At 36.9% G+C, this 10,290-nt stretch overlaps 1 protein-coding gene across 1 annotated transcript in view; it reads left to right on the top strand.

Annotated features, from left to right (window-relative positions):
- SKOR2 (SKI family transcriptional corepressor 2) overlaps window positions 1-10,290 on the top strand; it is a gene marked incomplete at both ends in the record, with an annotated part of 33,698 nt that overhangs the window by 6,163 nt on the left and 17,245 nt on the right. Inside the window, 2 exons of the mRNA XM_082668119.1 lie at window positions 9,059-9,124; window positions 9,505-9,603. Coding sequence (XP_082524245.1) covers window positions 9,059-9,124; window positions 9,505-9,603 — 165 coding nt within the window. The remainder of the gene's footprint in view (window positions 1-9,058; window positions 9,125-9,504; window positions 9,604-10,290) is intronic.

Raw genomic sequence — 10,290 nt, 5'->3', positions numbered from 1 at the left:
ACAGGTTTTAATTTACTGTTGCTTGTTAAAATTAGTACTTTGTAATTTATATGCATTAATTTTAAGGTGTTTTTGACTAAGTTTGGAAGTTTTATTTTTTAGTTGGCTGTTGGTGATATTAAAGTTCAAATTATACTATACATGTATTTAATGTAAAATAACACATTTAGAGAATAATTCACACCAGACTTCATTTCGCTAAAGCATAACTCATTAGAAGTCTCCTTGGGCTAAACTCTTACTCTATTTGGGTGCAAATTTTAAAGAAAATAAAAATAAAATTTTATAAATATTCTATAAAAGATGTAAAATGTATGTAGTCTTTTAAGGGGTATCAATGATTTGTACAAAACTAGGGGACAATTTGATGTTTAAATTGTTAAATTTAAAATAGTTTCCATAGATTTAATGAGAAAATCCAAATTTCACAATCTGAAATCATCTTTTTAGGAACTTTAATTTCCTACCTTGCACTTAACAGCTAGTATTCATAATTATCATAAAAAATTTAACATTTTGACAAATGTGTATACCCATTAGAAATCTAAATGTATTAGAACATACTGATTTCTTTACTGAATTATATTCTCTTCATTACGTGTACATGAATAGTCTCTATAGATTTGTTAAAAACTGAATTTCTCTTCTTCATCTTCCTCCGATTTGGATGGCTGGGCTGTTTCCGTTTGGAAACAAGTTCCTCCTGGCCTTGGAAGGGATTTGGTTCCCCCATACTTAGGAAGTTCAATAAACCCTAAAGAAGTCGTTAGAACCCCAAGCATGATAGCCAGAGTGGGTCAATAACTACAGAATCCACTGTTGTCTGATGTTCAGATGGAAATACAAATGTCAAAAGGATGTAAATAAAAGTATAATCAGGATCGGTGTTCACATAAAAATTCCACAGTGTCTGGAGCTCAGGGCAGTACAGTCAATAGTTATGTTGGTAATAACACCTAGTCATGCTATCGATGTATTACCAGTCCCTCCCTCACAATAATTAATTTGATACAGATTCCCAGAGAAACTTGCTCCACATTGATATTCTGTATCACAGTTTCATTCTCACATTATTCAGAGAAGTATGTAGGTAGTAGGTTATATCATATTATTATTATCCTGTATTGAATGTGAGACAGGTGGGACGTGGAAAGGATGAAAATATATTATTGACATGAACAAATGTTTGGGTGAAGAGTATATTTTGTTAAATTTATCTTGGAATCTTGGGTCACAAGAATTTCACCCTCATGGTTCCTTTGCTGAGCCTGCAGAGAAGATATTTTAAACACCAGAAAGTGTTAAGGAGTTTGGGTTGTTGTAGGACTCGCTGTACCTTCAACTGTCCTTGCTTGTAGGAAAGATCAGCTCATGGTCTTCACGCTGGAATGCACATTTGAGAAAATCCCCAAATGGTCACCCAATTGGCCTATGTTTTGGTATTAATGTATTTACTTGTGAACAGACACCAAGAACCCGTTCATTTAGCAAAGTGTCAAAAATCCAGATGAGCCAAAGAGATTATGAAGCCTGTGATGAACTGCTTTGTAGTGGTAGCAGTAGAATGCTTTATCTGGAACACCTTGCGGGTGAATGGAGCTGCTTCTCCCCATGTAACAACTGTTAACTTCCACATGTACGTGATAACATTCATTTGTTTATTTACTCAATTACTCCCCAAATATTTCAGAATACCTACTGTATGCTAGGTATTTTGCTAGGCTCTGGAGATTCAGAGATAGAATCAACGCCAGTCCCTGCTCTCAAGTTGCTTCCAATCAAAAGGAGGGGAAGATAAGGTGTAAGGCAGTATGAATACTATAATAGTCTACACAACGTAACATCCAAAAAGGTTTATATAACCAGATGTCCCTTTAGCCAACGTTTAATTCAATCATCATTATTGGAAAATGTCAGTGTTTTGTTTCTGTGCATATACAGTATAACCTAGAAGAATGAAATGTCTTTTCAAACTACCTAATAAGTCAGTATGCAATTTTTGATTTTTACATAAATTTTTCACTCCCATAACAATCATAAATGTAGTTTATCAGGAAATTTCTGACCTTTCTCTAAACAAGTAAAGATACAGACTTATCTTTAAATGATAGGTACTTGCTTTAATTTATCCCTAATACAAATTCAGTTTAGCAACAATATTTAGTTCCAGTTCATTTTTTTAGTTCATCATTTTAATTAAGTTTGGCCTTTGTTCAACCTTTCAGCCCTATTGGTAACTGTTACTTTTCAGCGATTTCAAAAAGATTACATTTTTTAATGATTTTTTTCAAAAACCTCCCTGTTAATGGTCATTAACCTTACTCATAGCAGATATTATACTTCTTTATAATTAGAGGAACCAAACATAAAGTTTTAAGCAGGCAAAATCCCCCAGAAGCCAGAACTTTTATCTGTAGGTCTCTTTAAAATAAGACCCATTGCTTTAAAGCCAAGTAATATAGATTAGGGGGATGGTAGTTTGGTCAAAATATTACCTACTCAAAAATATAAATGACAGCATTTTGCTTGCAATCCCAGAGTAAGGCTTTGCATATCCGTTTTGAATAACTTTAGTGAAGTTAAGTGATTTGAAATTGAATGCAGTGGGGTAAACTGGTGAGGCAGCTGAAAGCTATTGCAGGTCAAGGAAATCACGTAAAGTGGAGTCATCCTCAATTCCAATCCCTTTCATTGTAGAAACGCCAGAACCATTGGACTCTGAGAGTGGCTGCATCTTGTTATATGTATAGAAGTTTTAAAATCAATTTGATTTTCACTGGTATAATTCTCTAGTGTACTTAATATGCTATGGATGGATTTCTGAGAATAGTAAGAAGCAGTTACACTTCTCATGAATATATAGCAGATGAGGCGCTCTGATTTATTATTCCATTCTATTTTAGAACATGCTTATGATTTTTTTAAAAAAAAGTAAAAGAAGAAGAAGAAAAATTCTAAACAGCACAGACTAGTAGATCTGAGTTTTAATTCACTCACTTACTAGATGACTTTGGGTAAGCCCTTTAAGTACGTTGGCCTCAGTTTATCCACCTCTAAGTTACTACTGACATTTTTATGAACAACGAATTTTGAGGTATTTGAATATATGTATTCAAAATTAGCTAATCCCCATATTTCAAATATAAATTTCTTTTTATTTATGGAAACATTTTCCTTCTTGTGGTTTTTAATAATTTATATGACAATCAAGGAGATAGAGAAGGACAATAAAAAACTCTTCAGAAAAAAATAAAAAATAGCATTAATTGACAACACAAGTTCTAAAACTTAAGAGAATTCTAAATGAACTCACAATGCACTAATCAACGAAATCTGATATACTGATTCAAGAAGCAATGTGTGTGTAACTCACGATAAATTTTGATCACGAACTGTAAATTTTGTTGTAATTCTCAGTTAACTATAAACTCACAAATATTAATCTTGCTCTTGTTCCCTTTTTTGGCTAATGGAGTTAATATTTAGTTAGTTCATTTTGCAGCATACCCTCTCCAGTGATATTGATTTTCTTTTCTGTTCTATGACCTCACTACCGTGCCAGACGTCACAGGGGATGAGTTTAATGTAGAATTTAGCACCAAGAAATTAACAGAAGTCCATGTCCCACTGATAGAGGAGAAAATTACTTAACTCTGCGTTCCGTGTAATTGATTTTTTAATGCCTTAATGCAAAATGTTCTCAGAAACCTCTCTAAACCATACGTTGTGCTAAATTTTGTACTAGTTATACAAACTAGATTAACTTTGACCCCATCCAAATTGTACCTCTAAGGTAGATTGTTAGGGAAAGAGAAAATTAAACTTCCAGAAATTTTAAATTAAGTCAGATTATAAAGCTAAGATTAATTATTAAAATTCAGTGTTTGTTTGGGAGTTAAACGTATATAAGAGGAGTCTCTCTTGATCAACAGAGGCCAGGCCTGTGCTGAGGCTCTTGGGAGGCAGAGGGCAGGCCCAGCCTGCCCTGAGGGCGTGACAGTGCCCTGGGAACTGCGGGCAGACACCGTTGGTAGCTTAGCATGCAGATCTTGCCTTCCCTTCCGGGGTCTGCTCCCCTGCACTAGAACACATGCGATAGCACGAGTCCCCACGAACTATGGAAACATCTGGATGTTTGACTGAAACTTTTTATTCCTCACCTAAATATTAGAATCCATGTGAATTTCATGTATAGACACAGCCCCAAACTAAAACAGTGTCATTGACTAAATTTGCCCTTCAGTGTGCATTTTCTGAAATGCATTTTTTCCAAATGTTTTTCATCAGTTGTTGTCAACAACAATCCTGGGGGAACAGAGAGGACCTTTCAATGACAAGCAACTTGCTAGCCCCTAGGGCTGCAGGCTGGGGTAGTGCCCCTGAGTGCTGGCTGCAGGCTCAAAGGAGACTTTAAAAGGGAGACAGCCAAGATAAGGGATAGGAAAAGGAGTGGAATTGAAAGGAGAAGGAAGGAGGATGTATTGCCGTAGAAGGGATGGGGGAATGCTAAAATTTTTACTCTTCGTCCAATGTCAGGCATTTTATATTGTACCCTATATACTTCAATGCCCTATACACATACAGGGTACAATACTTAAATGATCTTATTTATTGAATTCAAGTTTAGCTTGAGAACAGTAATATCTTTTAATCAACTTCTCCTCCCATCTCATGACCACCAACAGAACAGGTCATCTGACTTACTCATTTGGCTCTCAAAATTAAGTGAGCTTTTTAAAATTGTAAGGTATTTTAGCTGCTGGAGGCCACGGCAGACACATACGTGAATTAGTATTTTCATGTCTCAGTTAACATTCAGTGCTACAGTTTTATTTGTTCCTGAAAGAAATTTTCAAAATGTCAGGTAGGAACAAAAATGGAAACAATCACAAACTTCCCCAGTAAACTGAAAATATAGAGTAATTCTTAGACCATACAATGGATCAAACTGTGCTTGTTCGTTCGTAGGAATGAGTTAGTGCTTTAAAAACCTTATGACAACTGAGGATTTACAAAAGCATTAGTTTGTATTTCTTTCACAAACCAAATTGGATTAAATGAAGTACAACAAGTGTGTGTGTGGAATACATTTGTACCCCTCCCTAGGGTTGAGGTGATGGGGGTTACCTGTAGGGCAGGATCTCTCTGCCTTCAGAAAGCAGATTTTCTAGCTGGGGAAGATCAGACTAGCATAGGTGAAGCATTAGAATATTGGGTACAAGGTGGCAGAGTAAAGATGATAAGGACTTAGAACTTCAGCCCAGGAAGGAACAGATCAGTGGCATCTGAAGAAGTTGGGAAAGGTTTTATGAAAGAGTAAATGACACTTGGGTGGCTTTCTGATTTTGGGTGGATGGGGAGAGGAGGGGGACACCTTAGGGAAGAGAAACAACATAAAGCAGAGCCAGCAGATGTGAGAAATAAGAGTCTGTCTTGGGTAAAAGGTTTGTGCTTAGTGACAGAGAAATACAGCTTGGCTGAGCCGGATGGGACAAGATTACAGGAGAACCTGGAGTCTCCCGGGGAGGAGTTGAGTGGATTCTGCAATGTAGACCATGGGGAAACAACACAGGTGCTCGAGCAGAGGTGTGCCATAATGTTTAAGAGAAAGTCATTACCGTTGTGCCTTGAAACGTAGTGCTGGTGAATCTATTGGCTGTTTTGGTCTCCCCCCCCCCCCCACCTTTGGATACTACAGTCTCCCCTTCATCTGCTATTTACTGCTCACGTCTGCTTTGGCATGGTGTATTCTCACATCCATCCCTCTTGTACTTCCAATTTCTGATGGCTGTGTAAGGGCCGATCCAAGGGTGGGGTGGAGCTTTCCCCTGGGATGTGGGACCACCTGGCCCTGGAGGACCCTGGAGAGACCAGGGAAGCAGGGACCATGTGGCTCCAAGCTCCCTGGCCCCTGCTGCACTCAGCAGAGGTATAGTTTCTCTGATGTGGCATCACACTGCCTCTGCCCCCCTGGGGCGAGCAGGCTTCGTGGGCAATGATGCAGGTCACAGTTAACTGGCCCTGTGAGCATGTGCTTGTGGAGAACTGGTGTGGACTCATCCCTGAGCAGCAGGTCCTCATCCTGTCAGTCCACTGGATGCCTTTTATGCCCTAATTATCCATCACTCTCCAACTTTAAGCCACTCAACTATTTTCTTTTACAATTAAGATCTCTATGGCCCCCCTCCACCCTGGCCTTTTTGTCACTTTTTTTTAAAGGGGGGATATAATGGGAAGGAAAGTAAGAATTTTAGTTTGGGGATTTCTCCAAATGCATTCATTAATTTTGGAAAAGTAAAGTGCATTTAACCTGATGGAATATTTATAAAAATGGAAAGCTCATTGTCAACTAAATCTCATTTATTTAATCTAGTATTAGACTGCCTTTTCTTTTTTTTAAACCAGATGGAAAACATTAGCAGTAATAGGGAACAAACATATCCAGGCTCCCAGAGGTCATTTTTAACCACCATTAACAATCTGGTTTTCACAGATTAGTAATATGCAAAAGGCAACGGTCCAGTGAAAGATACACAAAAGGCAGCTGAAGCTTCTGTGCTCCTTATTTACCTAACATTGAACCATTTTTTAAAATGCTTTGCAAGTGAGAAATTTGAATCTTCTAAGCTCAAAACTGACAGATTTTTCTGAGAAGTTGCAGCAAAATACCTGTTTCAAATAGACACATGTAAAATATTAATTAATCCTTCACAAAGCGGATGAAAAGTGTATTATTAATGTCATCGGTAGATTCACCTGTGGTTAATATAGTTTTATTTACTAGCTATTTGTTTAATGCTTCATACCAATGTAAATGTCCTAACTGTGAAGTAGAAAAGAAATGCAATTTTACATATATTATTTTAATTTTTTAATTTAATTATCTAGTTGAAATGTAATATAAGGTAAACAGTCCACAAAATACACTAGTAGGTCAGAAAGAAGCTGGTCTCTAATGTGATAAGGAAATGGCTTCTAGAGTTGCCTATTCAGAAACTAACTATCTCATTTAAATCATGTCTTGAGGGGTTGGGAAAGTTGTAGAATGATAAAATCTCATCCTGCTCTGTAGATAGATGCAGAGATGTGTGCATGCTCATTTCTTTTCTTGTTCAACCTCAATATTATATGTGGGTATGAAACATCTATGCATTTAACATCTGGTTAACTGAGGCTAAAGTAAACATAGGTAAAACTGCACATAATATGCATTTATCTTCATTTAAAAATATCATTATTCTTGGTTTATACATTTACGATTTGTTACCAACCTTTGTGTTACTCTTCTTTTAGATAATAGTAGTTTGTAGGAATTACGTTGAGGTCTGTATTTAAAATGCTTCACCGGTATTTCCTCATTATTTATTATATGGAGAAGAAAGCCAAGGTATTAATGTTCAAAAGCCTACAGAGAGAGGTCATGTCCAAGATGAAAATGAGAATAAGTTTGTGCAAATATGACGTAGATAGTACAGAAAATGGCTGCCATTAAGGAACTCAGGATGCCCTGGATATTGTTGTGCTGATGATGGGGAGCCAGAGGAAGTGCCTTCCCATAACTGTGCACATGCTTGGGAATATTTGTACATTTGTATTTTCATACACACATATGCACACATGCATACCTGCGCACACATACCCCTGACGGTCATCATGTGGACTGCAGAATCGCCATTTATAATATCAGGTTGAGGACTTTTCTGTCCGTCCTTGATATTGTAGGCTGCCACTTTGGGAAGAAATTCTGTTTCCCTCTTTGCAGAAATTTTTCCCTTGACAATGAAATTCCCCAGTATTCCTGGAAGTGCCCGGGACCATTTCACTCCATTTCTTGTTGAGGAAGGGAAATGAAAAGATACGAGAACAGAATTGAAACGATGCATCTAACTTGTGCTATGATTTAGAATTTGCGACCTCCTAGGGTCCCTTTCAGTGACAGCTGAAGACACTTTATTGAATATGAGTATGTGTCTAGCACTGTGCAAGGCACTCGCCATGCAGAAAAGACAGAGCCCCGCCTCCAGGTAGCCTGCCTAGTAGGTGCAGAAGGCTGGAAGCAAACGGCACCAAGGACATGGAAGAGCTAACCTGGGGGGCAGGGGAGGGGGATAGAGGAAACCTTCTCAGAGCACCTTTGTCTGCACTGCCATATCTCTATAGATGAAAACGGAAAGCTTAATTAAATTATGTGGGTAATTGCAGATAACAAGTTGAAACCTTTTTTAATTCTGATAGCAGAATGGTTGCATTTCTTTGCTTTGTTTATGTTTTCTGGATTATATAGACTCAATTTATGACTGTAGATATATACATTTTCTTAGCTTGTCATCATTCTAGTTAGCACAGAAGCAAAATAGGTAAGAACAGCAACCTAACTTCTATCCACAATACAGTTTATACTGTTTGAAGACAAGCAGTTAAGAAACTATCATCAGCAAGCGTATGACTATTACAAAGTAACATAACTTATTTCACTTCTTTCTTTTCGGTTGATTTCTTTTTTAAAAAGCTATCAATTATTAGGAAACCACTGCAGCCTCATAACTTCTCTCCCAGGGACAGCTAAAGCCTCCTCTCATTTCTTTTTCACCACTCCACATTTTGGTGGCCCAAGAAGGCTGGAGGCTTCTGTTTCCATGGTCTTGGGTGCCTTCCCAATAAAATCAGGCTTCTTCACCTCTAAAAAGAGAGGGAGTCTGATCAGATTTCTCCCAGAAATGTCAGCTGTTCAACCTCCTCTTTTGCCCTTCTAGCAGTTAGCTTGGTTGTAAAGGCTGGGCAGTGGTAGGGGCTGGGAGGGAGGCTGATGTCAGGAGTCTGCTTTCATGGAGCTGTCGTCACAGTCTAGGTGGACTCGGCCCTCATTTTCTGTCACTCCCCTCCATGGTTCAGGGGAATGATACACGAGTAAATGAGGACAACGTTTGGCCCCGAGAACTTCCACCTTGAAGTTATATTAAAAAAACTCTTTTGTAGATATTAATAGAAAGTGAAAATAACAACTTGCAGAAAATAGCCTACACAAAACTAATATTTTTTTCTCCTTTTTTTTTAAAAGGTGAACACACGCAAGAGACAAATTCACCTCATTCACTGAGAAAGGATGTAGAAAATATGGGGAAAGGTAAAGAAAAGTTTTAATTCTGTAGAACTTCTCTTAGCTTTAAAAGACTGAAGAGATAATAGGAGGATATTTTTGTTCCACACTATATTTTAAGCGTGACAAGCAACACATGAATAATATATGGACCACGGGGTGGATATAATTGAGATTAATGCATACATATCAATCAATACATGACACTGTAAAATAATCCTTTAAAATAATACATTACATTGATTTATATTCATGGATTTCTGCACAAAATCTATCCCATGTCTATGCGACCCTTTTTAAACTGGTAAAATATTTTGTCTTATAATAATAACTTGCCATATGTAACAGTCCTCTGGAGAGTCATTTGTAAAGATTAGTAAAGTGACTCTTCTTTTTTTCTTTATTAGAAGAACTTCAGAAGGTTTTATTTGAACAAATAGATTTGCGGAGACGACTAGAACAAGAATTCCAGGTGTTAAAAGGAAATACATCTTTCCCAGTATTCAGTAAGAAATCACTTTTATTTCATTGCCTTATGATATTTGATGACATTTCTATTATTAGGCATAAGGATAGGCTTCTAAATATTATGTGATTACACAAAGTACCACAGGGTCTTCCGGTGGTCTCAAAGTGTTTGGAAATTTTAGCCTGTTATTTATGCTTTGAATCAGCTGACAGATAAAATTTCTTATAAGAACCTTTTGGTGTTTATTCTATTGGTATATGTGTATCTGTGCATATGTATTGTGTGCATTTAAAACATGTATGCAAATATACCATTAAATATGTAGATATATTTAAATAGTCAGAAATATTAATATTTTTTAAAACAAAAGAATTACTCAGGTATTTTTTTTCCTCTAAGGTAGGAAAAACAAAAGAAAAGTTAATTCTTATTCTCAGATAGTTCTAGAGAGCTGCCTGGTGCTTGAGACATGAAGATTTAAAATTTAACAATTCAATGTACACATATTTTATTAATTAAAATTAGTACAATTTTAGTAGTTGGGGATTCTCCATACATATTTAGTAATAAAATTTCATTCCAAATTTGGTGGCAGAGAAACTGTGGCATAAAAACTATTGTCTCTACTCCCAGAGTCCTAGAATTTCAGAAAGACCTATGATAGGTGTCCAGATTTCTAAAATTCACCTGTCGTGTTCTGAATCACATTTGGACAAATACACCA

This window comes from Grampus griseus (genome assembly GCF_964374135.1).
Source record: "Grampus griseus genome assembly, chromosome: 12".
Lineage (NCBI taxonomy): Eukaryota > Metazoa > Chordata > Mammalia > Artiodactyla > Delphinidae > Grampus > Grampus griseus.
Note: the sequence above shows the minus strand (reverse complement) of the source record. Positions and strands in the feature narration are given on the sequence as shown.